Genomic DNA, 27,710 nt, shown 5'->3' with positions numbered 1-27,710 from the left:
ATTTTTTATACTTTGTCCAGAGTTTATAGTTATCTATTGATACATGAAGGGTGGTCTGACTATTCAACCATTATTAAAAGTAGAATTACCTGCATTTTATATCATCCACGTGTTACATAAATATTGAACATGTTTCCTAGGAAGGATTAATTCTCTCCAGAGGTGTAGCTGTGAAGGAGGGTTTTACATAGACTGTTACATTTGTCATTTTAAAGATTAAGGTTCTGCAGAAACCGGTTTGGCTCAGTGGATAGAGCGTTGGCCTGCTGACTGAAAGGTCCCGGGTTTGAATCCAGTCAAGGGTATGTACCTTGGTTGCGGGAACATATTTTTTTTAAAAAAAAAGATGAAGGTTCTGTGTAGAGGAGAAATGAGCTGCCTGGTGTCTTGAAATTAGAGAGTCATTTGGAGAATGTGAGACATGATGTTAATGATCTGGAACTTTGTATGTGCTAAATAACTGAACAGAGAATCGGGTGTGTGGATGAACTTGCAGAAGTGTGAGAGGGCAGGTTTGGGCTCTCTTTTACTTGTAATTGTGGAATTCACTTGAGCAAATAACATTTACCTGTTGAATAAAGTCTGGTTATATATGCTAAAGGAGGTAAATCTTACATTTCTTGACCTCAAAGTCTTTTCTTTCTGTTCATTCCAGTTGAGCCTTTTCTGGCCTGATTTTTCCCTGCATAGCTGGCCATAAAAGATTTGGTTTCTGACTTTGAGCAGCTTTGCCTTGCTTATAATAGGCATCCAGTCGAGACTCTTAGAATGGAATTTGTGGCTCCTATAGAAATAAAACCCAAGGGCCTATTTTACTGATACGTTCTGGACCTTTGATGCTTCCCACACATTTATAGTTTATTTCAGTGCCTGATCTTCCCCTGGTGGATCCCTGAATGTTCTGCAACCGATTTTATATCATGGCTAGTACCCCACAGGGATTAGGAAGCAACCATTTTAAAGTGCTAACTGCTTTGAATGGTTCATCTCAGGCAATTGAGTATTATATTGGGAACTGAAATAGTCATTATAGCATGGTTTACTTATTATGATTAGACAGTTTCTCACAGAAAATTCCAATATTTAAACATATTTCTGGCAGAAAAAAGTAACCTACAAAATGCCTCATCTGCCTTCCTTTTGGATGTGATTTTCACAGGATAAAATTCTACCTGAGATTGTGTGGTGGAGGAGCAGCTGTAGCCTCTGCATCTGAACTTGTTTTACCTGTTAACCTTTTAAAAACATTTTTATTGATTTCAGAGAGAAAGGGGGGAGAAAGAGAGAGAGCGAGAGCGAGAGAGAGAGAGAGTGAGAGCGAGAGAGAGACAGAGAGAGAGAGAGATGAAAACATCAATGATGAGAGAGTTTCATTAATTGGCTGTCTCCTGCATGCCTCACTCTGGAGATCGAGCCTACAACCTGGGCATGTGCCCTGACCAGGAATTGAACCATGACCGCCTGGTTAATAGATCAATATTCAACCAGTGAGCACATGACCAGGCACTGTAAAATCAATTTTGATATTATATGGTCACATAATTTAAAGTTTTCTTGAATGGTGAATGATTATCTTCCTGAATGTGTTTTATATTCAAACACAGTGTTGCCTTCAGAGTTTATTTAGGTTGGGCTGTTGGTTCCCACATGGCTGTGCCTTTTAAACTTCTTTTAAAAACCCTTTTATATGTTCATTTGCTGTCATTTGTGGCTTCTTATTGCTAACACTAGAGGCCCGATGCCACAAAATTCATGCAAGGGTAGGCCTTCCCCAGACTGCTGGTAGTGGCTTCCCTCTGGTACCTGGGACCTGGGCTTCCCTCGCACTCCTGACTTTGTCCAGAAGGTCATCCAGAAGGACATCAGTCTAATTAGCATATTATACTTTCATTATTAAAGATTACTAGGGGCCTGGTGCACGAAGATTTGTGCACAGGGGGTGGGTCCCTCAGCCCGACCTGCACCCTCTCCAATCTGGGAGCCCTCATTGGAGCCCTCTACAATCCAGGAGTTTACAGGTCTTTGCAATCATATGCAAATTGTCTGAGACCCCAACCCAGTTTGATTTGTTGCTCACGGAATAATAGAAGCTTTTTTTTTCCCTTTGCTTCATTGGTGGTGATTTCCTAGAAGTTTTAGGATATCTTCCCTTTAATTTTTCCTAGACACTCTGATTTTGCTTATGTCTCTCACCTTTGCTTCCCCTCCATCCCCCACCGCAACAGTAACTTGCTCTAGGATCACTTTGCTGTGGTGTCTAGGAGATACGTCTGCTACCAGAACTATGATTCCCAGCATTCCTGGTGCTCCCTGCGCTGCTGGTTTTCCAAAACTTCCTGCTCTGTCTCTGTCCCATGGCCTCACGCTCTGCCAAATCCTCCAAGCGACCAGCTCTCCCTCTCTGCTCTCCGTCTGGCAGCTTGTGGAGCCAAGTTCCCCAAAATGCTCCACTCTCCAGCAGCTCTTTCGCTCTGCTCTTTGCCTGCAGCCTGTGCATGCAAATTAACCCGCCTTCTTAGTTGGGTTAATTTGCATACTCATTCCTGATTGGCTGGTGAGTGTGGTAGAGATATGGTCAATTTACATGTTTTTTATTATATAGGATTGTACCTTTTTCCAGCAACCTTTAATTTCTTTTTTTAAAATTTAATAAACCTTTATTGTTTAGATTATTACAATTGTTCCTCTATTTTCCCCATAGTTCCCCTCCACCTGATTCCCACCCCAAAAGCCTCTGTGCTCAGTTTGGATGGGGGGAGTCTCAGGGCAGAGCAGGCAGCATTGGTTTCCCATCAGCCCTGCAGCCCTGCCCTAAGAGGCCCCTGGGTCTCAATGTCCTGAGGTAATCGCTGCAAGCACCTCTGAGAGAAAGCTGCCCTCAAGTTCCACCCACTGCCAGACAGTCCAGTTTCTCCCCAAATGAGTCTGGGTCCCCAGAGTCTTTCCCAGAACTGGAGTTTTGTGCAGTGGGAGCTTTTGCCTCCCTCCCGCTTGAGAAAGCCAGCGTGCACTCAGTTGTCAGTCCTCTCCGCACACACATCTCAGTACCTCTGCCTCCTACACCTCCTCTGAGTCTCAGTGTGCTTCTCTCTTTCATTCTAGTTGTAGAATTTCCACTCAGCCATGCTTCCTGTGGTTCTGGATGATGTTTGTTTTGTCTTTTAGTTGTAGTTTTGAAATTGTTGTGCGAGGCATCAGTTTAGGTGTTTACCCATGCCACCATCTTGGTTTTTCCCTTTAATTTATTTAGGTCCCTCTCCCCACACCTTAAATTTACTGCCTATTTGCTCTGCTCAAGGAGACTACACCTAAGCCTACTGGAATTATTTATTTATTTATTTATTATTTATTTATTTTTTGTGTGTGTGTCAAAGTTTCCTAATTTTATTATTTTTTTTTTAAATCAATCTTTATTGTTCATATTATTACAAAGGTTCCTCATTTCTTCCCCCCTCCACCAGGTTCCCACCCCACCCCCTGCCCCCTCCCCATCCCCCATTGTCCTCACCCATAGGTGCAGTTTATGTTCAGTCTCTTCCTCCCTCCCTTTCCCCGATAGTAAATCCCTTTTCAGATAGTAAATCAGTTACTTAGCATTTTCTCATATCAATAATACCTCCACATGCCCAATGATACATTTCACACAAAAGACATTTCCAAATAGGTCAACCAGCCTCATCCAGGCTCCACCCAAGGCACCCACAGATCAACACCCCAGCCCTATACTAACTCAACACATCCAGATCTAAGCCTTCATCACTTGATTCAGCAGACCTCAAGTTCCCACAAAAGTTTCCAGCCATGTCTGAGAGGCAGCCGTGGGGCAGGGGCAGGCGAGGAGTGAGCTGTTCTGGGCCTGGCTGCTCCGGGCCTGACCTCTGTTGCTCTGGTTAGTTCCACAACCAGCTGCTCCGGGTCTGGTCACTGCCGCTCCCGACCTAGTTGCTCTGGACTTGGCTGCTGCTGCTCCGGGCCTGGCCGCACCCGACCCGGCTGCTCTGGGCCCGGCTGCTCCAGGCCTGGCCGCTCCCAGCCTGGCAGCTGCTGCTCCGGGCCTGGCCACACCAGGCCCGGCTGCTCCGGGCCTGGCCGCTCCCAGCCTGGCAGCCGCTGCTCCGGGCCTGGCCGCTCCCAGCCTGGCAACCGCTGCTTCGGGCCTGGCAGCACCAGACCCGGCTGCTCCGGGCCTGGCCGCTCCCAGCCTGGCAGCTGCTGCTCCGGGCCTGGCCACACCAGACCCGGCTGCTCTGGGCCTGGCCGCTCCCAGCCTGGCAGCCCGCTGCTCCGGGCCTGGCCGCTCCCAGCCTGGCAGCTGCTGTTCCGGGCCTGGCCGCACAAGACCCGGCTGCTCCGGGCCTGGCCGCTCCCAGCCTGGCAACTGCTGCTCCGGGCCTGGCCGCACCCAACCCGGCTGCTCTGGGCCCGGCTGCCCCGGGCCCGGCCGCTCCGAGTCTGGCCGCTCCCAGCCTGGATGCTCCGGGCTTGGCTACTGCTGTTCTGGGCCTGGCTGCTCCCAACCCGGCTGCTCTGGGCTCGGCTTCTCCGGGCCCGGCCACTCCTGGTCTGGGTGTTCCTGGACTGGCCACCCTGGGCTTGGCTGCCTCCGCCTCAGGCCTGGCTGCCACTGCCCCAGGTCTGGCTGCTCCAGTGCTGGCTGTTGTTGCTCTGGTTCTGGCTGCTGCTGCTCTGGGGCCTGGCCGTTGCTGCTCTGGGCCCGGCTGCCACTGCCTTGTGCCTGGGCACTCTAGGCCTGGCTGCCGCTGTTCCAACATTCTGTCCTTTTTTTTTTTTTTTTTTTAAACGCATATATGTTGCAATGTTGGCTGGTGAGTTGAGTTCTGACTTAGTCTTTGATTTTTCAAGATCTTCTTTGTATTCTTTCTTAAGTAATTTTACTATCTTTTGCTCTCACTTGATTTCTTCACATTGAGAACTTCTTTGGTTTCTTCCTCCTTGTCCTGGGAGCTCAGCAGGTTGGCCTGTGGCACCCCTTTGTTCTCCGCGGGCTCCCGCGCTGCTCCAGCCTGTTGCGGGGGTCGACGCCGCCCAGGAAGCAGCCCAAGGCCTTGGCTCCGTTGCCTGTGCTCAGAGGTCGAAGGCTCAGGGGCAAACCATCCCCCCCCCCCCGGGGGGCCCCGTCGCCCTGCTCCCTGCCGGCACCCGGCTGGCCGGTGTCCTGCAGGGGCTCCTGCTCCCTGTCGCATTCCTCCAGTCTGGAGCTTTTTTTTCTCTTTCCCTCTAGGGGAGTCTAGGATCAGAGTCAACAGACTGTCCTCTGCGCGCAGTGCGCGCGACTCTGGGGGCTCCGCTTTTCGCCACTCCCCTGGGATTCCGCCTCACAGCCCCGTCTCCCCCTGCTCGAGCCTGGGTCTGCAGGGTCTGGTCCAGGACTGGGGTTCAGAGCAGTCGAAACTGGGGCCCAACACAGTCGGGGCTCCCATTTCCTTCCCTCCAGGGCAATCCCGCATCAGAGTCAACATTCCTTCCCTTGCAAGCAATGTGCGCGACTCCAGGGGCTCAGCCTTTCGCTGCTCTCCCAGGACTCCACCTCACAGCCCCGTCTCCCTCTACTTGAGCCTGGGTCCCCAGGGATTGGCCCAGAACTGGGGTTCAGAGCAGTCCGGACTGAGGCTCAGCGCCGCCGGAAGCCCTGTTCCTTCCTGCTAGGGTAATCCAGCATCAGAGTCAACACTCAGTCCTCTGTGCGCAATGTGCGCACGACTCCGGGGGCCCTGCTTTTCGCTGCTCACCTGGGATTCCGCCTCACAGCCCCATCTCCCCCTGCTGGAGCCTGGGTCCCCAGGGTCTGGCCCATAACTGGGGCTCAGCGCTGCCGGTTCGGGGGTTCAGCCCAGGCTGGGGGTTTTATTTCCTTCCTGCTAGGGAACGCCAGGCAGCACCCAGCCCTCTTCTCCTCTCCGGCTGCGACTTCTCCGCGTGCGTGCGTGCGAGCGCGCAGCATGTCTCTGTACCTTAGGCTTTTTTTCAGCTCCTCTGATTTTCCTTCTGGTTTTCTCTTTCCTTCTTGTTGTAGAATTTACAGTCAGTCCACTACCTGTAGCTCTGGGCGATGTCCACTCTACATTTTAGTTGTATTCCATTGAAATTGTTGTGTGCTGCTGCGGTTAGGTGTCTACCCGAGCAGCCATCTTGGATTCCCTACTGGAATTATTTAAATAAAGCTCTGAACGAGAGCTGGGTAGTGTGGCTGTTCAGACAAAAGCCTTTTTTTTTTTTTTGCAATATCCTGTTCCTCAGTTGTATCATCAACCCAGATAACTGTGACTGTTTATTGAGCACCTGCTATGTAACAGGGACTAGACACTTTAATCCTGCAACAAATGTAGAAAGTTAGTCTGTTTTAACTCCCATTTTATAGGTTTGCATAGCTTAGGAAAAATTGTCTTTAGTCAGCCCAGAGCTTTTGCCCCAAATCTATGTTATTCTGTACTGCAGTTTCCTAAGCAGTAATTCTGGACCCTTCCAAAGCTGTTTGTACCAGGACACAATACACCTCCCCAGGTTTTAGTTTAATTGGCCTGCTTTGGGTTGCCCTGGAATATGAATTTCTAAAAGCTTCTTAGATGTGCATAATTAGGGTTGGGAATTTCTGGTAGAAGTTATGCTATTCTGCAGGCTGCTTGTGGAAGACCTTTTCTTTATAGTCACATTGCTGGAGCTCAGCTAATTAAGTCTTTCTTACCTTTTGCTGAGATTTCTGAGCAGTAATCTTTTTTCTATTTTCTTTTTTTGATGTGTAGAGTTCTAGGGTAAGAAATTTTAAAAGGAATGTTTTCACATGGAAAACGGATTTTGGTTAGCATTGGCTTTCACTTGGCCTAAGTCAGCAAATAGCTTTCACTATTAAACTATCTATTTTCTTGTTCTGGTTTTGAGAGACACATAATTACTATTTTAATAAAATGCTTACAAATCACTATTCTTTTTCATCTTATGTATTTTTTCCCCACTGAGTTAAAAGCATTTAACAGATGTTATTCTTTCTTGTGTAGAGACGGGTTACTTGGAAAACGAATTGAAAATAAATGACTGTCTGTAGACACTTCGGAGTTCATATTCTTACATAAGGCCCTGTTGCCCCCTTGTACTCATAAGCGTTAGTCAGGAAGGTCTTTCTGCTCAGCTCTTCTTGCCCTTTCTGTTCCTGTGCCTGAAAGGCCTTTCCTGCGGGTTACTTGGCAGTTAGACTTCAACTCTATTATTGTTTCTGGACCACCAGAAATCATTTTTCTGCCACCCCTTATTTTCTTTGAAATTATTTTTTCTCCCATGAGGCCAGCATCTTTCACCTCTTGTGGATGCTGCTCAGCACCTCCCAATAGCTTCTTAACAGCACCCAGCTTGGTAGGAAGATGGTGGACAATTGTTGACATGGTGAGCAGTTTTTCTAAATTCTAATAGTGATGTTCCTACAGAAAAATTGGAAAACAACGATTTTTAAATCCCCAGCCATAATAAATACTATTAATATGATGGTGCATTTTCTTTTTTCCCCCCCAGTGCCTGTTTGTGTATATACACAATTGACATATTATAAATTCTACCTTGTTTCTAAACAGACACAGAGACCAAAGGGATGATTACCAGAAGGAACATGGTGGGCAGAAATTCTACCTTGTTTCTAAATAGGAACATGGTGGGCAGATGGGTGAAAAAAGTGAAAGGGAATATAGTCAATAATATTGTGTAAGGGATATGATTTGCATCTTTGACAGATGATTACTAGAATTAGTAAAGTGGTCATATTGTAAAGTATAAAAATGTCAAACCACAATATTGTACACCTGAAATTAATATTGTATACCAACCTTGCTTAATTTTTAAAAAATATATTTTATTGATTTTACACAGAGAGGAATTGAGAGGGACAGAGAGTTAGAAACGTCGATGAGAGAGAAACATCGACCAGCTGCCTCTTGCACCACCACTCCCCCTCCCCCACTGGGGATGAGCCTGCAACCAAGGTACATGCCCTTGACTGGAATCGAACCTGGGACTTTTCAGTCCGCAGGCCGATGCTCTATCCACTGAGCCAAACCGGTCCCGGCATGCCAAACCGGTCCCGGCTGCTTAATTTTTTAGGTAAATAAAAATAAATGACCCAGAAAAAAATTTCACCTTGTTTCACTTATCTAAGTGTGAGCATTCCCCATATCTTACGTTTTCTGAAATTATTTTTAAAAGGCTGCATAATATTTATTCACGTGGATGTAAATTTATTTAAGTATTAATCTTGCTGGGTATTTATGTTCATATTTATTTTTGCTCTTCTAAAGCTAAGAAGATTCTCCTTGCACACAAATCTTTGTATCACTGATTATATTCTTAGCATAATTGCCTCCCAGCAGAATTAGTGGATCCAATGGTACAGATGTAATGAAAGTTTGTTACATGTTCCTAATTGCTGTCAAGACAGTTGCACTTGCTAGTTGAGAATGACATTGCTCCCCTCTTAACATTTTATGAGCACTGACTTTTAAGACATTTTGTCTAGCTGTAGTTCAAATAATCAAATCTTTAAGCTATTGCATGCTAGTTTTAGAATAGGTGATTACTTGTCATGGTAGTGTTTTGTTTTGGTTTGGTTTTAGGTGTATGTTTTTTTATTAGAGCAGAGGGAGGGGAGGAGAGAGAGAAATATCGAGATGGGAGCAAAACATCCATCTGTTGCCTCCTGCACACCCCATACCAGTGATGGAGCCCACAACTCAGGCATGTGCCCTGAATGGAAATCAAACTGGCAACCTTTCCATGCACAAGACAACACCTAACCAACTGAGCCACACCAGCCAAGGCATGATAGAGTCCATTTTTAAGTGGAGTGTCTATTTAGAAGAAAAGATACCCTCCTCCTCCAACCCAGATTACAGGGAAGGGGACATCCAAACAGATGTTTGTAGCTCTCCTTGGATTGAATCTGCACCAACTCATAAATGTCTGTAGCTATATGGCTGCTCCTTACTGACCAGATAACCTGGGATAAAATGCTGGATGAGCATCAGTCCTTATTGCTAAAGTGGAGGTAATGATTACTGTAACCATCACATATATGCATGTATGTATAAGCATATTGGGTAAATGGTATAAGAATGATACAAGTGTGGTTATAATCTTAGTGTCTGTCATTATTTTATTCTCCATGGCCTCTTATAAAGTGTTCACGTCTTAGGCATTCAGTGTGTATCTGCTTTTTAAATTTAACTCATATCTTAGCCTTTTCATGTCACTGTCCCTTTTGTGTACAGCTGCCTAGCATTTCAAGCTGAGATGTGTAATTTTCTTTAACCAGTCCCATATTAATGGCACTTAATTGTTCCCAGTATTTTGCTAGTACATACATTCTATAGTGGAAACCTTGTATAGATGTCTTTTGATTATGTATGGGTGTACCTGAAGGTAAATTTTGGAACTTTTAACTTCATGTGTGAGGGGAAGGCACACCATTGCCTTTTTGTAGGCATTCCCAAGAACCATAACCTTGTCAACAGATGAGCTGTACTGCTGCCTGCCTGTTGCATCCCCTTCAGTTTCTTTTATTATTACTGATCACTCATTTAATTTCAGTGCAGCTGAGACATTGAAACTTTGGGTTCTCAAGTGATTAAGCATTGCTTTACCAGTTAAACATTTGAGTACACACTGCATGCCTTGCCCTCTGCTGGGCATTGTGAGAGCACATATGTAAAGGGTAAATTTTGCAGTCCATTTTCAAGAACCTAATGGGTAAGGAAAACAAATCTGCATATACTTCTATTTAGAGTTACACATTGCATTTGTTTTAGAGGGATTGTATTGGGGGATGAGAAGGCAGCCTCCTTTAGACCTCCAATTTGGGCTGGCTTTAAGGTAGTTCTAGTTAAGAGGCTGCTTTTGCCTTAAAAATCCTAAGGTTTATAATAGAGAAAAGGAATTGGGTGAGGGTAGAGTTTTTCAACTTCAGCACTGTCGAGGTTTTGGTCAAGTAATTCTTTGGGGCCCGCCCAGTGTACTGTAGGATGTTTAGCAGCATCCATGACCTCCACCCACTAGATGCCAGTAGAGTCCTGCCCTAGTTACAACCACCAAAAATGTCTCCAGACATGACCATATCCACCATTAAAACTGAAATCAGCCCTAGCCGGTTTGGCTCAGTGGATAGAGCGTCGGCCTTTGGACTGAAGGGTCCCTGGTTCGATTCTGGTCAAGGGCATGTACCTTAGTTGTGGGCACATACCCAGTGAGGGGTGTGCAGGAGGCAGCTGATCGATGTATCACTCTATCTCTCTCCCTTCCTCTCTGTAAAAAAAAAAAAAAATCAAAATATATTATAAAAAATAAAAAAAGACTGAAATCACAAGCACTGTTAATTTCTGCCTATTTCATAACGGCAACAAATGAGGCATTCCAGTTAGAAGCTAGCAGAATTACAACTGTGATCTTTACTGTGGCCTCTAGGAGTATTAGGATTAGTGGAAAACAAGACTATAAGTAAAATATGAATAGGAATATAGAAGAGTTCTAAAAATTAGATAAAGTGGTTCAAACTTGCAGTAGATGGTAGAAAACTACTTTTAGGCATCAAAAAGACACCATTTCTCCCCCTTTCCCTCCCTCCCTCCCTGTCCCTGAACTCGAAAGTGACAGTGAGGATTTTTCTATCAGGGCTCTTTTTATTATTTTTTAATTTAATTTAATTTTTAAAATATATTTTATTGATTTTTTACAGAGAGGAAGGGAGAGAGATATAGAGCTAGAAACATCGATTAGCTGCCTCCTGCACAACTCCCACTGGGGATGTACCTGCAACTAAGGTAGATGCCCTTGACTGGAATCGAACCTGGACCTTTCAGTCTGCAGGCTGATGCTCTATCCACTGAGCCAAACCGGTTTCAGCTCTTTTTTTTTTTTTTAATCCTCACCCAAGGATTTTTTTATTTTTTAATTTTTTTTAGGGAGCGTGGAAGGTGAGAGAGAGAGAGAGAGAGAGAGAGAGAGAGAGAGAGAGAGAGAGAGAGAGAGAGAGAAACAGAAACATGGATGTAAGAGACACAGCCCAGGGATCGGACCTGCAACCCAGATATGTGCCCTCGACTGGGAATCAAACCCAAGACCCTTTGGTATGCAGGCTGACACTCTGTCCACTGAGCCATACTGCTCAGGGCCAGGGCTTGTATTTATAAGACAGTGCCTATATTAATACTATTCAGGTTAAAAAAAAAATGTGAGGAGAGGGCACTGATGGTTGGATTGCTTTTTAATATGGTGGTCTTTTGGCACTTTGGTCCAGAAGGGAACACCTATTATCCATCAGTGCCCTGGTAGATTAGCTTGTCCTCTTGCACAGTGCCCAACCTCATTGACAGCTTCCTGGCCAACTTTGCCATTGTCCTTGCTCCCCTAGAGGCCATGGGGAAGATCTCAGCTTTACTTCCACTAGACTCTTAACTGTAAATGTAGCATATGCTGCCATTATGAAAACGGGAAGAAACCCACAGTGGTGGTAACAATGCTTGTGACTTTCTACCAAGAGAAAGCAGATATTTTCATATTGCAGTGGATGAGGCATCTTAAGATATCCTCTATGCTCCTCATACTTCAGATTACATGACATCTGTTTGCTAAGTGTGTTAAAGAAGTTTGTCTTTTTGCCCTGCCAGTGTGGCTCATTGGTTGAGTATCAACCTAGGAAATCAGGAAGTCAGGGCACAGGCCTGGTTGCAGGCTCGATCTCCAATAGGGGCGTGCACGAGGCAGATGATCAATGATTCTCTCTCATTGATGTTTCTATCTCTCCCTCTCCCTTCCTCTCTGAAATTAAAAAAAAAAAAAAATGTAATTGTCTTTTAAGATCTTAACTGTTTTTAGTGTAATTGGCTTTATTTGCAATCCTGTGTATTTTATGCACTTAATACATATTTCTGGGAAGGTTTAGTAGACTTCGTCAACAAAACAGGTTTTTTATGTTTCACAAGGAAAGTTAAAAACTCTTGCTCTGGTGCTTACTGCCATTTTCAGAGCCATTTCAAATGCCTATTAGTAGTGTGAAGTAAGACTTTTGGAGACCCATGGTTCTAATCAGCTTATCTGTATTTTGAGGTACTTCAGTTCTACTACATGTTAGCATGTCCCATTTGGATGACTTTGAATGATGGTTAATAAAATAGACTTTTAATAATTAAAACTCTCTTCTAAAAATTGTAGTCCTGTTCCATAAATATATTTTTTAATATTTTTATTGATTTCTGGAAGGAAGAGGGAGAGAGAGAAACATCAATGATGAGAGAGAATCATTGATCAGCTGCCTCCTGCACGCCCCCCACTGGGGAGCAAGCCTGCAACTTGGGCATGTGTCCTGACCGGGAATTGATCCATGACCTCTTAGTTCCTAGTTTGATGCCCAACCACTGAGCCCCAGCTGGTCCATGAATATTAAAGTGAGTTTTAAACACAAAGCTTTAAATTAGTGGTGTAGTGTTAGGTCTCTTTCATCAGATTCATGGACTGAGGAAAATCTTTTAAAGAAAAGTATAAATATCTGAGGGGGAGAAGTAGCAAGAGTCATGCTGTTCAACATGTGTCCCTTCTCTAGGCTAATGGTTTATACAGTTTGTCATCTTGGTACCTTACCCTTGAAAAGAGTCTTTGAGTTCCTCTGGTCTAATTCTCTATACATCATTGGATTACATTCTGACTAAAAAAAGGTCGTGAAGCCCTGGCCAGATAGCCCAGTTGGTTGGTTAGAGCATCGTCCCAATATGCCAAGGTTTCTGGTTCAGTCTGTGATCAGGGTACATATAAGAACCAACCAATGAATGCATATGTAAGTAGAACAATAAATCAGTGTCTGCATGTGTGTATGTATGCATCTGTCTGCCTCCCTCTCAAGTCAATTAAAAGAAAACCGCATCTTCTGATTATGGCAAGCTCCTTTATCTTGATATACTCTTGCAATACTGACACCTCTTGAGAGCTGGTTAGAAATACAGAATCTCATGCCCCAGACCTTCTGAATCAGAACCTGCATTTTAATAAGATCTGGAAGCATTTTGCACATTAAAGTTTGGAACAAGAGGCCTAGCCTCCATTTAAGGAGTTGTAACAATTAGAGCAGTGGCTCTCAACCTTTCTAATGCCGCGACCCTTTAATACAGTTCCTCATGTTGTGGTGATCCCCAACCATAAAATTATTTTCATTGCTACTTCATATCTGTAATTTTGCTACTGCTATGAATCGTAATGTAAATATTTGTGTTTTCCAGCAGGTTGAGAACCACTAGCAGGATCGCCTAAGACCATTGGAAAACACAGATATTTACATTACGATTCATAGCAGTAGCAAAATTACAGATATGAAGTAGCAATGAAAATAATTTTATGGTTGGGGATCACCACAACATGAGGAACTGTATTAAAGGGTCGTGGCATTAATATAGTTCTCAGAAAGGTTGAGAACCACTGAATTAGAGGGTTAGCTGTCTCAGAACCGGGTGTGAGCTGTAAGCCCAGGTGGAGGGACTATATAACTCATTACTGTCTACCTAGGCCTATGGGGAAAATCACTCCCTGGCAGAACCACAGAATAGAGTGTGTACCTCGTGACTACTAGCACACTTCAGCGTCAGACTTCATTCATGGCCTAAGCTTTGTCAGACCTTTATTACAGCTGCCGCCTGCCTTTTGGACCACCGGTTGGCAACTGCCAGCCTATTATTAGACCTGATGAGATATTCTGATGATTGTGTATTACTTTAAAATATAGGTGTATTTTTTTAATTAGATTAACCCTGAATTTCATTAAAATTTAGTAGATACAGTCATATATTTCGCAGGTGTGTGTTAAGTGCCTATTTTGTGCCAAGGACTGTTTGAAGTACAGAGGATGCAGCAGTGAACAAAACAAGACAAAAAGTGTCTGCCTTACTGAGCTTCAAGAAGTCCTCGCTAAGGTGACATTCAGATGTAGATGTGATGCCAACGAGGAGTCATTTCAGGCGGAGGGCACAGCCAGGGCGAAGGCCTCGAGGCAGAACCTGGCTGCTGAGTTTCCCCTTGGTGGCTACAGTGGATTGAGCGGAGGAGAGAAGTGGGAGATGTCAGAGAGACCACAGGAGCCCTCAGCTCAGTGGAGAGGCTGGCTGTAAAGATGCAAAGAATGATTAGCTAGTGCAGGCATGCATACTGAGTGTTCATTTAGATATAAAGCAAGGGGCTTACATAAAAGAGGACTTTGAACTTACTGGAAAACATTCATCAAGGTTGAGTTGGGGCTCTGTCTTTGGAGAGCATTTTCGCATTACCTTCCTTGCAGTAGCAGAAAGCAACATTTGGAACTGATCTTCATTCTTCTGCACATCAAGCTGATGACTGGAGCTCTGCTGTGAGGGTGAGTCAGAGAGCATCTGAGTTGAGCGTAGGTCACATGGGCAAATTAACTTAACCAAAAATAAACCCTAAAACAGCGTTTCTGGGAAATGCAAGGGAAGACAGCTTTCAATGTAAACAAAGGAGCAAAGTAAAGATAAAGGGTGTGTGAAAAAGTGAACATTTGGAAAACTAAGTAGAAATGCTTTGGGGGGGGGGGGGGGCGGGTGCAGGGAATACCAAGGAAAACAAATTTCCCTTTCCAGTAGTTATAATTTTAAAGAGTTTTCTTGTCGAAACTGGTTTGGCTCAGTGGATAGAGCTTTGATCTGCGGACTGAAAGGTCCCAGGTTCGATTCCAGTCAAGGGCATGTACATTGGTTGCGGGCACATCCCCAGTAGGGGGTGAGCAAGAGGCAGCTGATCCATGTTTCTCTCTCATCGACGTTTCTAGCTCTCTATCTCTCCCTTTCTCTCTGTAAAAAATCAATAAAATATTTTTTAAAAAAGTTTTCTTTCATGTATTTATATCAGATGCAATACATTTTAAATTCTTAACTTTCCCTTTCTCTTTGTAACATGGCAGTTGGACCTATACCATTTAGCTTTTCCTATTAATCCACAGAAGGAGTTTCCTGTTTTCTCTGGGTTTCCCCTTGCTGGTGCTGAGAGTTGTCCAGATGATGGGTACAGTAAAAACTTGGACATGGGGCTATCAGTGATTCACACCTTGGCTGCAATTAGAATCACATGGGGAGTTGAATGCATAAAAAAAAGAAAACCAGTGTCTCGGCCCCACTTCAGAAATTCTGATTTGATTGGGGTGTATGGGACTTGATGTTGGTGTTTTTTTCTAATGCCTCAGGCAGCCAAAGTTGAAAACCATCCTTTCAGTCCAGCTCTCCTTATTTCACAGCTGTGTTCTGGCCATAACATTGAATGCAGAGCATCTCCCGCACTCACCATTGCCTCCCTCATCCCTCCTCCCTGCAGGCTGAGAGTCGGGAGGCTGGTTTTCTCTTTGTGACTGTTGGGGATGTTTCAGGTTAGGCAAGGGGTATGTTTTTTAATGTGGTGTGTGAGCTCAAGGCAGGAAAGGTTTGTCACTAATCCAGACAACTCAGCCTCTTTTTAGGGCCAGGAGTTAGAATTACTTACCAGGTTAGCTAAGAGAACAATGGAGTTCATATTAGTCAGCCCAAATAGGAAGGATTCTGCTGTGGTTATGTTTATTTTATACTAGAGGCCTGGTGTATGAAAATTCATGCACTAGAGCAGGGGGGGAGGGGTCCCTTAGCCTGGCCTGCCCCCCTCACAGTCCATGAGCCCTCAGGTGTGGGAGGCGACCCGGCAATCGGGAAGGTGATGCCCCATCACACCTCTGCTGCTGCCACTGCCAGCAGTGCAAGCCTCGGCCAGCCCTGGTTACCTTAGCCTCAGAAGGCCCTGGGCGGCTGGGCAGCTGCCATCCAAGGCTTCTCTGTGCCTCTGTCTGACCCTGTGTGGCTGGGGGGGCCAAGGGAACCCCAGAGGCAGGCACAGAGCGGCCTTGCAGTGCAACTGATGCCCCAGTTGGGCTGAGGGGACTGGGCGCCGCCATCTTGCGATTGTGGGCGCTGCCATCTTTGAGGACATGGAGGTCAATTAGCATACTTCCTCCTTATTGGCTGTGGGTGCCTCCATCTTTGTGATGGCATGAGGGTCAATTAGCATATTCCCTCTTTATTAGATAGGACTAGTAGATATGAATGTCAGCCTCCTGAGTTGTGTCTCATAGTAACATTTACTGTTGGAACTATAAATCTTACTTTTTGAGTAATTATTTGTACCTAATAGTACTATTAATAGGAAAGAAATTCATTTCTGGAGTATTCTGACCATTGGATGATAAAAGAAACTTTTCCAAACGTAAGGGAAACAGTTCAATGTAGTTAAATTATCTAAGTGATTTAAAATTTTAACTGTCTTGATATCATTTTACTAATATCATGGTAATATATTTTAAAAATTGACTTTTGGTGGTGGTGTCATTTCCTTGGGTTATATTAATTTCCAGGTTACCAGACTTATGATGAGTTCCTTATGATGTCATATCTCTTGTGAGGTCCAGGACCTGTTAATCCTGTGCTGTGCGTGCACAGTGAGACTTGTCTGCACAAAGCAGGGAGACCTTCCTGCTCCAGTGGCTTTGACAATGGTGGGAATAGAGAGAGCTTGCTGTGGATATGGCATATGGTCTTACTGCAGTTCTATGAGTGATTGGCTGTTGCTCTGTATTTCATGTGGTGAATGCTGGCTCAACCCTGCAGGAGTTGTGGCCATCTCCGTCCTCTCCTCCTAACTCTCTGCCTCTGCCTCAGTGCCCCCACCACCAGAGCTTTATTGAGGTGATGAAGTTTATGTTTGCAATGCACTTACAAGTGCTTTTGATCAGATCCCACCTATTAAGTAATTAAGTAAATTAATGAGAACCAAGGCCAGGAGCTCAAGGGATGGGGTGATAAGGGGTACATGTCTCATGTCCAACTGTAGCAGAATCAGGATCGAAAGTTATGCTCCTTTTCCCTTTATTATGTATGTAGTATAGTGTGTCCTAATTATACTACTGTGAGAAAAGTCATGCCTCTTTTGATAAACTTTAAATCTTAACTTTCCTCTATAGTTTGACACATTTTTTTAAATGAAAAACCATTATGATTTCTATTAAAGAAAATACATCTCAATTAAGAACCATGGTAACTATATTTACTCGTTAAATACTAAGTTTTCCAAAACACAACTTGAAAATATCTGACAGGCATGTTTAATCTCAGTACAGTGGATCAAATTCAAGTATACATGTTACATGCATTAAGGCTATTAACTACAAATTGTAGTCATCGTCATCATCATCTTTACGTGTTTTTTTCCAATGCATTTGTTGATTCATTGGCAGTATTTTGTGATGACACCATGTTAGTGGTAATAAGAATGTTTTTGACCCAATTAATGATGGATTAATCAGAACATTCTGAACTGCTGATGTTACAGGAAGTGATGCTTTTACAGCTGGGGACTGTGAAGTGGGCATCTGTACTGTAAACCTTTGCCCTGTGAGGGACTTTAGTTGAAACTGGTTTGTGTGGTTGGTGTTCCAAGTGTGGGAGTACTTGGTCTGCTAGTAACTGAACCAACACTTAATCGTGGAACTTACTCTTCCCGCAGAAGTAGATGCCTTTTTTGTAAAGATTTAAGTCTGTAGTTTGGAGCAGTCATGTAATATCTACCAGGTGGCAATCTAGGACCTGAATATGGCTTGATTAATGGCAGTGGTCTTTTATTTCTTTGCTCTGCAATCTATATTATATTATATATATTATAATAATAAAAGCATAATATGCTAATTAGACTGGACAGCCAGATGACCTTCTGGGCAAAGCCAGGGCGGCAAGGGCCAAGGCCCTTACACCAATTGTGTGTATTGGCCTCTAGTATATAATAAAAATCTGAGGAAGGAGAGGTAAAAGACTGGTCAGCACAACACTGGATTGCCAATTGCACATCATCTGCATCAACAGTAGCTTTCTTAGCATGTCTTGAATAAATGTTTGCATCATCTAGAATTGTGGTCACATATCAGAAGGCAAACTACAACATCTGACTTATAACTCTTGGCGCGTTTTCTGTAATCCCCATATCCTTTAGGATTTGTGCCATCATCTGTGCATCTTTTGGCATGCTCTTGGGAGAAGCCATCTTGCCAGACCCGATGATATTCGGTGATCAGACTTCTCAAGCCAAATCACCCACATTAACATATTTCAGTCCCGATCTTGGTGCAAGTTCTTTGCCTTGCGTGGTTTTTCCAACCCCTGGTGAACCTACTATGAGCAGGATGTTTGGAAGCAACGAGATGGCTCTGGAAATCTCCGCTCAAGGGCCCTAAGTGCAACCTATTGTTTAAAATTTTGATATACATTCAGTTGTGACTCTGAAGAAGTTAAAGCATTGGTCATTATTTTCTTCTAAATCCTACACATCATAAATATATTTTGGCTATAAAATTTTCAAATACAAAGTTGTTACTAAGGGGGGGGGGGAGGGAATGAAAGTTATTGCCTTCTCCCCACCCCACCCCAGAAAGTCTCCTCTCCCTCCTCCCTCCTGCCTATCCTCAGGTCTCTACAGATAAGGGTTTGCCATATCCTTCCAGGACCCTTTCCATTCATTTACATACAAACACATTCCCTTTAAACCAAAGAAAAGGAGGAGGGTATGGAATGATACTCTATGGCTTGTTTTTAATCTTTCTGTTTGTTGACAAGCTTTCATGGTGGTTTTATGACTATACCTACCCTGTTTCCCCGAAAATAAGACAGTGTCTTATATTAATTTTTTCTCCCAAAGTTGCACTAGGTCTTATTTTCAGGGGATGTCTTATCTTTCCATGTGCTAGGTCTTATTTTCGGAGGATGTCTTATTTTCGGGGAAACACTGTAGTTCATCTGTAGATGCACTGTCCTTGATTTAGTCGTTTCTTGGTAGCTATTTAAGATGTTTTCAGTTTTTCACTATTACAAACGCTGCTGCAACAAGTATCCTCTCCTCTTACCCCCACACACATCTTTTTCATATGTAAGTACTTTGTTTGATGAATTCCTAAAAATGGAATTTTAATATAGTTTCAGAATATGCTTTGTAAAATGAACCCTCAACTAGATTCAGTTCTATTCCGTCCTTTATTGTTGTTTTTAGAGCATTTTGTGATTTATTCAAGATGTGTTGAAGGGCAGTTTAAGTCCTGCTGTGTAATTATTTTTGAAGGCTCTGTCTCACATATAGGCTTATAACGTATTTTTCGGCGTATAAGACGACCCTCTAATTTTTACAGTTAAACCATAGGTTTAGGCCTATATTTGCTGTAAAAGACTACCCCCCACTTCCGAGGCAACACCAGTTCTTTTTTTAATAGACCGCCTCTCTGACTCTGGCCAATCTGAGCATGCTTTTTACTAGAACACAGTGTAGCTTCGGGTACAGAACATGTACACTGTGTTCTAGTAAAAAGACTGCTCAGATTGGCCAGAGTCAGAGAGGCGGTCTATTAAAAAAAGAACTGGTGTTGTCTCGGAAGTGGGGGGTAGTCTTATACAGCAAATATAGGCCTAAACCTATGTATTAACTGTAAAATTAGGGGGTCGTCTTATACGCCAGAAAATACGGTAATTCATGACATGTGTCACCCATGTTTATTGGCTGACATGTTTTTATCCAGTCCAGTGAACCATGGACACAAGACACAAATTCCCAGGTTTGCTTAAAGTTCTCTGGGCTGTTTTTAAATTTCAGTGGTGAGTAGTAGATGGGTGAAATTTTTGACTTTCATAGGAAGCACTTATAATACCAAACACTTGTAATACCTGTTTTATAGAAAAATTTGAAACTACAATAAACAAATGACTTTTAACTAACAATGAAAATCATTCCTATGAAAAATGGAAGAAAATAGATAATTATGTTTTTGTTCTTTTAGGTCACTCCAAGAACCGAAACCCCTGTCACCAGTGTCAGTAATAGTTTGGAGAATGCACTACGTACGTCAGCACATTCCACTGAGGAGTCGCTGCCCAAGAGGACTGTGGGAAAACACTCCAAAGGTGAGTCTGTCCATCTGCAGGGCTGAAGGGAAGAAGTTGTACTAGAGTGGAGAGGGGAATCTTGCGCTGATATTTGTAAATGCTTTTAGATCTTTTGTATACGCTAGTTGTAGTAAGTTGTATTCTTTTTCTACATTCTGTAAGTAATACATGAATGTATCTTGGCTGTAAAAACCTCAAACTTATTAAGGAGGGAAAAGTGCAAGTTGTTAATCCTCCTCCCACCAAAATAAGTAAATTCCAGAGCAGCAGTATCCTGAAGAACTTTCTACAGTCATGGAACGGTCTGCATCTGCACTATTTAGTTTGCCACCAGCCACATGTGCCTTTTGAGCACTTTTGAAATGTGACTTATGCAACAAGGACCTGAAATTTCATTTATTTTTCATTGCAATTGCAATTGCAGTAGCTCATTGTGGACCATGGCTACCATATTGAGCAGTGCAGCTCTGGACTGGATGGAGGGCACATTTTAGACGAAGCTGTGAGTTCCTTGGTTCTGGTGTGCCTGACTTTTGCAGCCAGCTTAGACAGAGTCAGTTGCTGTATAGTTGGTAAGCTGTGTGGAGGTGTGGGGGACTCCAGGAGTGTGAAGGTGATGTGTAGGACTAGATGGCTCTACAGTGAACTCCAAGTCTGCAGAATAGTCAGATGGGCCAGGATGACCCTGGCTTGGATGGTCGTCAGGAGGCCCCAAGCCATTTGCTCCCTCACTCAGCTGGCCTTTGTTCCTTCCCCCTTTTGTTTGTGTCTCTTCCAGAACGGAGCAGCACTAAGGTGGGAGCCATACTCTGATTGTTTTGTGTTTTCCATTCTCTTTCTCCCTCCTGTCTCAGGCACAGCTTTGTGCCTCACAGATGCTTAGTAAGCACTTTAAATAAAGATCCATTTTGATAAAATCATAGCAAGCCACCCGTCTGTGACTTGGGTCATATGCTGGATATATCTGTGTTCTAATGTTTGCACTCATGTTTGTTTATATGTGACCATGACATGGTATTAAAAGAGTTAATCCTTATAGCAGCCATGGGGCCCAGTCAGCTTGTTTTATATACTCCATTCCAGGGACCATCATTCTCAGGACGCAGCAGGGCCTCATCTGCAAGGATGCTGTCACTCAGTCATAGGCACTTCTTCTCCCCTAAAACTGCTCCTATCCTTTTTCTTCTGAGTGTCATCCAGGGAGCAGTGCCTGGTAGGGTGTTGCTCCCTTTGTCTCTGGACAGTTCAGCATAGTAGAACTTGTGCCCTGCACCCTCCTAATCTGAAGGGCTGGCCTTTTCCTCACCACCGTGGTTTTTCCTCAAGACATAATTATCAAGAACCCCCTCACTCCTTTTTAAAAATATAATTGCAGAATATGTGGCTGTTATCTCTGTCACCCCTTTGTCTGTGTTGCTGGTGCCCAGAGAGCCAGCTTTAGCATCACTTGTGTCAGACATCAGTTATCTGCAGTATGCTCCATTCAGTGGTCATGGTTCGTAATAGTTTCTTCCGTCCAAAATTGTTAAGCAAGCTAACCTGGTTTTTCGTCACACTTTTTGTAATACTCTCTTTAGCCTAGGTTATTCCTCTTTTGGAAGTCTAAAGTCACTCTTAAGTATTATTATTATAAACTTTTCTCATTGTCTTTTCTGTAACCCACATGTGTTTTGGTTTTTCTCTGCTTATTTGGAAGTTTGTCCTGAAACAATTTCACTTATAAAATAAAGAATTCAGACTTTTCCATTTCTGTTGTATAAGAGTCAGGGAATGGCAACAAGGACTGCCTGAAACCCTGACTGCTCTGGTCAGGTTGTGTCCCAAGCTTATTACATAGACTAACCCATGTAATTTTCTGAAGAACTCTGTGGGGCTCAGTTATATTATACCTATTTAATTCTAATATCAATCCCATGAAGAAATTATTGCCCCATTTTACAGATGGGAGAACTGAGTCACAGATAAGTAACATTCCCTGGAATTCCAACTCAGAGTTCATAATGCCCTTACCATTAATGTTAGACTGAAGAAAACAGAAAATGAAAATCAAGATGACCGTGCTTAAAAAGGACACATTAAAAAATGAATGTTAACCTTTCTTCTGTACTATATAATGTGAATATTTTCAAGTGCTGGCATAGAGAAAACAGTATAGTGGTTGCCCACATCTGGCTTCAGCAACAAGTAATCAGCTGTGTATTCCTTTGGGGCCTTGAGTTACTCAGGAATGTTCAGGACTGTTGTATACACTCTGGGAAAGCAAGTCTCCCCAAATATAGTCATTTGTATTTATTATTATTAAAACTTAGGGAGACAGTTATAATGTACAAGGAGAGGTAGAAATTACTTTTAATAATATTCTAAGTGAAGTTCTATAACATTTTACTTTACTTCCCTGTCCCTTATCTGCCCATCTCTCCATCCATCAAAACATTACATTTTTTTAAAATCTATTTTTATTGATTTTTTTACAGAGAGGAAGGGAGAGGGATAGAGAGTTAGAAACATCGATGAGAGAGAAACATCGATCAGCTGCCTCCTGCACACCCCTCACTGGGGATGTGCCCGAAACCAAGGCACATGCCCTGACCGGAATCAAACCCAGGACCCTTCAGTCCACAGGCTGATGCTTTATCCACTGAGCCAAACCATTCAGGGCAAAACATTACTTTTTTTTTGATGCATTTCCAAGTAATGATTGGGTTGGTTCTCCCGATCTGCCGTAGTTGTTATGTCTGGTCATGTGTGATGTACACTCACAGCCCACAGCTTAGTTCCTGGACGTACAGTGGATTGATTCTCCATAACTCCTGAGCCTGCATTCTGGCTTGAGCATCTTTCTCTCTGAAGCTGCTCTCATGGGAAGTCACAAATGACTCCTTGGGTGATAAGTCAGCTTCTATTTCACCTGGCATTTGTGATTACCCCACTCCAGACTTTGTCTTCCCTTATTTTCTTTTCATTTTTTTAAATTGTGGAACATCAGACATACACAAGCCTTGGTGTGAACATTCCACTGGTCTCCAGACAACACGCTGGCTTGGTTTTTCCTTCCTTTCTTTTCGCTTGTTTGCTTTACAATTCCTTCTTCTTCTGCCCCTTAAACATCAGTGCTCTACTGGCTCTTTCTTGGTCCCCCACTTAACACTGAGCAGTCTTCTCTGAGCCACTGTCCATCTGTTGATGACTTCAGATCTGAGAGTCCAGCTGTGACCATTCCCCGGGACCCCAAGCCCCTGTGAACCCTCCGGTCATTGACTATTTCCACCAGTCAGTATGCCTGGAATGTAATCATGACTCCCATTGCCACTCCCTAAAATGGGTTTCCAGTATTCGTGATTGATAACCAATGTTCAGGCACTTGGGACAAAACCTAAAAGCCCATAACAGTTCTCTGTCCCTCTTAAGGGGTCTACACGTCGCAGTCCTGGTATGTCTATCCCTGTAAGCCTGTTGTGGTTTCTTCTTACCATCACTAGGCCACCATCCTGGTTTAGGCCTCCGTCTTCTCTGCTGCGTGTGGGTTCATCTCTCCAGCCCGTTTTCTGAGCAGGGACCTGTCCAGCATGTTGGGTCATGGTCCCCTGCTTAGGAAGCCTGGCAGCAGCACTGATGGCAGCAGCAATGTCATCCAACACTAACCACCCTGCAGCTTGCTTGTGTTCACCTACTTAATACCACAGGCCCTTGTAGTGGAAACCATTATTCCTTTTGTTCACGATTAAATAACTGCCTACGGTCACTGGGCTGGAAAGTGCATATTTCAGACTACGCCTGTCTCACTGCAGAGCCCTTGGGTTTACCTTAATCTGCAGAGAGGCGTGAGTTTCTTTATGTGCCCCTTGTAGGGTTGGTGGGCTGGCCCTGTCTGTGCCCTTGCCTCCTTGTGACTGTCCTCCCCTCTCTGCTCTGGTCTCCTGTCATTCCTCTCTTTGTGTCCTGGCTCCCACTGTGACTAAACTTATTAAAACACAGTGCGCTGTCATACCGTGTTGCTGTGCCCAGATGGGCCCTTCCCTTTGAGGTCTAGCCCAGGTATTACCACTTTGAACTCTGTAATTTTTCCATCAATGTGGCTTGTACTGTGCTGAATATATAGTAATGCTAACGAAAGTGTTTGCCCTGAAACATAAATAAGTGAAGTTCCTTGGACTCCAAAATGCAAGTGTGTTATCACTAACTACTCAAATGGAAAATGTGTGTTCATTTCCTGTTTTTGCTACTTTAGAAATATCTTTTATCAGCTTTGTGTTTTCTCAATTATGCGCTACTTTTGTTTCTATCCCAATTTCTGAAGAACTAACAATCAAAGAAAAATACTATGTGATAGAGTCCTTAAATATAGCATGACATGTGTCCTAAAAGGATGTAGGGGGGAAAAAATCAGCTCAATCAGTGTGGTAGTGAATTTCACATTTTAATAATAGCTGAAAGAAGCAATGCTTTTAAAATGTATTCCCATTAACATAGGCAAGTAAATGAAAGTGAGAAAGCAAGTTGATATTTTAGGAACATTATTCAGCTGGCCCTTTAAGAATACAGTTTTTCAATTTTTAAATAAAAATTAGATTTCAGTAATAAAATTTTAAAGCAGGAAGCATCCTAAATGTTACTCTGATTTAGTGTCCTTATTTCAAGTATGAAGACTTGAGTTTGCTTACACAGATCTTAGGAGGAGTTGTTTGTGCTACAAAATTATTATCTTTTCATATTTTCTCTCAGTCATAAATATTATACTTTTTACTATCATTTATTTTAGTGTATTTTTTATAATTTTTGAAGTGGTTTCTTGTTACTGGGCATATAGAATTAAACTAATAAAGACACCTTGAAATCAAATAAAAGACATATTTGGAAGAAAACTACTAACCACCCAAAATTTTCCAGAAGACTTTAGAAAGGAAAATGTTTCAAAAGAGTGGCTTATTCTTGGGGCATATTGAAGTTTTATCTATAGGTATCTTATAAATACTCATGTAACAGTTGGCTCTTATAAATCATTTGAAGATGCTTGTTAGCGAATGTGATCCTTAGGTTGTGGCAGTTTTACCCAGGAGCTCCCTGGGCTGAAATGAAGAGAATGTGTTTCTGGTGCTGGGACTTGCTGGCTGTGTGGCCTTTCCATCAGTCATTGTCCTAAATCATCTGTGACTCTGTGCCAGCCTCAGTGACTGCTTCTGCTTCAGGCCTTTCGGCTGCTTGCCTGGGCTTTTATTACAACACATTTGTATTTTCTACACAAAACTCCTCCCTCTTGTTCCAGTTACATTAGTGTATTATTTTTTGTTTTTTATTTTTTTTTAAATATATTTTTATTGATTTCAGAGAGGAAGGGAGATGGAGAGAGAGAGAAAAAACATCAGTGATGAGAGAGAATCATTGATCGGCTGACTCTTGCACTGGGATGCCGCACACTGGGGATCATGTCCACAACCCAGGCATGTGCACTGACCCGGAATTGAACTATGATATACTGCACATGTGTCAAACACAAGGCCCTCGGGCCAAATCCAGCCCGCCAGGCCTTGCAATGTCATCACTGCACTCCGCTGTCAGTTTATGACATTGTCAGTTTATGACTGTTCAGTAAACCATTCGGCCCGCGATTTAGGCTGGATTTTAGATTTTGGCCCCTTCTCTGATTGAGTTCGACACCCCTAATCTACTGGTTCATAGGTTGACACTCAACCACTGAGCCACATCAGCTGGGTTTAATTGATTTTAGAGAGGGAGGAAAGGAGAGAGAAACATTAATCAGTTGCCTCCCATTATCTACCCAAATCTGAAACCTGCCCCGACCAGGAATCCAGCCAGTGACCTTCCAGTGCACAGGACGGTCAGCTGAGCCACATCGGCCAGGGCTAGTGTATTTATTTTTAAAATTAAGTATTGAGCCCTGGCCAGGTAGCTTAGTTGTTCGATAGAGAGTTTTTGTCCCTATATGAGAAAGTTTCGGGTTCAGCCCTCCATCAGAGCACATAGAAGAAACAACCAATGAATGCACAAATAGATGGAAAAACAAATGGGTGTTTCTCTCTCTCTCTCTCTCTCTCTCTCTCTCTCTCTCTCTCTCTCTCTCTCTCAAATCAACTTAAAAAATTTTAAGGAATTAAAATTAGGTATTGATTCAATTCTAAAAGTAGTTTAATGCATTTTACTTAATACATTTTATTAGTAGTTATGTGATCTAATTTGTAAGTTTTGAGAATTTCTAATGTGCATCTTGAATGCATAAAAGAAGAAAAGTTTGAGCAAATAAAATTTTAAAAGGAAAAAGCACATTGTTCTTTTCAGTCTCATCTCAACATGGTCTAGCCTGTGCTCAGCAAACTGTGACTCGAGAGCCACATGTAGCTCTTTGGCCCCTTGTATGGCTCTTCCACAAAATACCACGGCCTGGGCAAGTCTATTTTGAAGAAGTTTAAGTTTAAAAAATGTGGCTCTCCAAAGAAATTTCAATCATTGTACTGTTGATATTTGGCTCTGTTGACTAATGAGTTTGCCGACCACTGGTCTAGCCTCATATCCCTTTGTCCCATTTCCATCTGTCTTACATAGACATACTGTACACAGTCTGGATCCCAGCCCCTTTTCTCCTGTCCCCAAGTGTTCCCCAGATGGACGCTCCTATCCTTCCTAGTCTGCCTTTTAGAGCACTGTTCCTGACCATGACTGGCTCATCTCTGACCAAATAGAAGTGTGCCCTTCTTGTCTTCGAGTCTTTCCAATTGATGCAAATCCCTGGATCAAAGAAATGACTTAAAAGTTCTGTCACTTTAAGTCACCTTTCACTGTCTGTCCCTTCAGATGATGGATTGCTATCTAGCCCCTAAAATTTACACGTTTGCTTGTACTCTTCAGAAGGTGGTGGGACTTCTGTGACTGTGATATTATTTAGTCTGCAGGACTGACCAGGAAGGTGAGAGAGAAAGGGGAAGAGGGGTCACTTCATCTACCAGTAGACTTTAAGTGGATTGTAAATAGATATTTGTATGCATATAAATATACTTTAAAATTATGAAACCACATTACAGAACTTTTGAGGAAAGGCTACTCATAATTTTACCACCAATTATAATTATTCTTGTTATCATTGCTATTACTTCTGATAATTTATTTTTAGTCAGTTTTTACTTTTATAAACAACTATAATCATTTTGCATATAATTTATATTTTTAGCTGTATTATAAGCGTTTTGTGGGGTTTTTTTTGTAATCATGGTCTTTAATATAGCTCCACAACTGAAAGTGTACTTAAACATCTTTGAATCCTAATTAGGCATCCCGTAATGCTGCCCTCCACATTAACCGTTGTCAGTGATGTCTGCTACCGAAAGTCAGCCCACAGGTGCTCTCCTGCCTTTCCATTTCACCAGGCTCCCCTCTCCTGTTTTTAGAGCCTCTGTGAAGGCAGGAGTTGTTTTCTTGGAGGGCAGTATGGAGAGAATTTCACTGTGAGTAAAGTGGCAGAACTTTTTAGCCATTTATTTGATCCAGAGCTTTCCTGGTAGCAAAAGCTGCTGCAGCTTCCCTATAAGTAGGGTGGGTGGCATGGACTTATAGAACTGAAACAAAGCCCCATGTCCATCGGTCTGATTATGAAGAATCTTTACAAACATTTCAGTCCTGGAGTTCAAATGCTTTTTTTTATTTGAAAACAGCTGAATAATGTTCATCTGCTTTTCACATTTTCCTGTCCAGATATGAGTCACTTCCTGCTTTCAGACCAGA

At 43.0% G+C, this 27,710-nt stretch overlaps 1 protein-coding gene and 1 pseudogene across 3 annotated transcripts in view; one reads left to right on the top strand and one right to left on the bottom strand.

Annotated features, from left to right (window-relative positions):
- The window catches only part of ZCCHC14 (zinc finger CCHC-type containing 14), a 78,256-nt gene that overhangs the window by 16,404 nt on the left and 34,142 nt on the right, over positions 1-27,710 (top strand). For both annotated transcript variants that reach the window (XM_084905031.1, XM_084905030.1), the window contains exon 2: positions 19,874-19,997. In XM_084905031.1, the coding sequence (XP_084761157.1) occupies positions 19,874-19,997 (124 nt within the window). The remainder of the gene's footprint in view (positions 1-19,873; positions 19,998-27,710) is intronic.
- Positions 17,225-18,096, bottom strand: LOC311610286 (transcription initiation factor TFIID subunit 9-like; annotated as a pseudogene). The gene is made up of 2 exons: positions 17,827-18,096; positions 17,225-17,697 (listed from the first exon to the last, which is right to left on the bottom strand). The product of its transcript is annotated as a transcription initiation factor TFIID subunit 9-like (transcript).

The sequence above is a fragment of the Pipistrellus hanaki genome (assembly GCF_964339955.1).
Source record: "Pipistrellus hanaki genome assembly, chromosome: 15".
NCBI lineage: Eukaryota > Metazoa > Chordata > Mammalia > Chiroptera > Vespertilionidae > Pipistrellus > Pipistrellus hanaki.
Note: the sequence above shows the minus strand (reverse complement) of the source record. Positions and strands in the feature narration are given on the sequence as shown.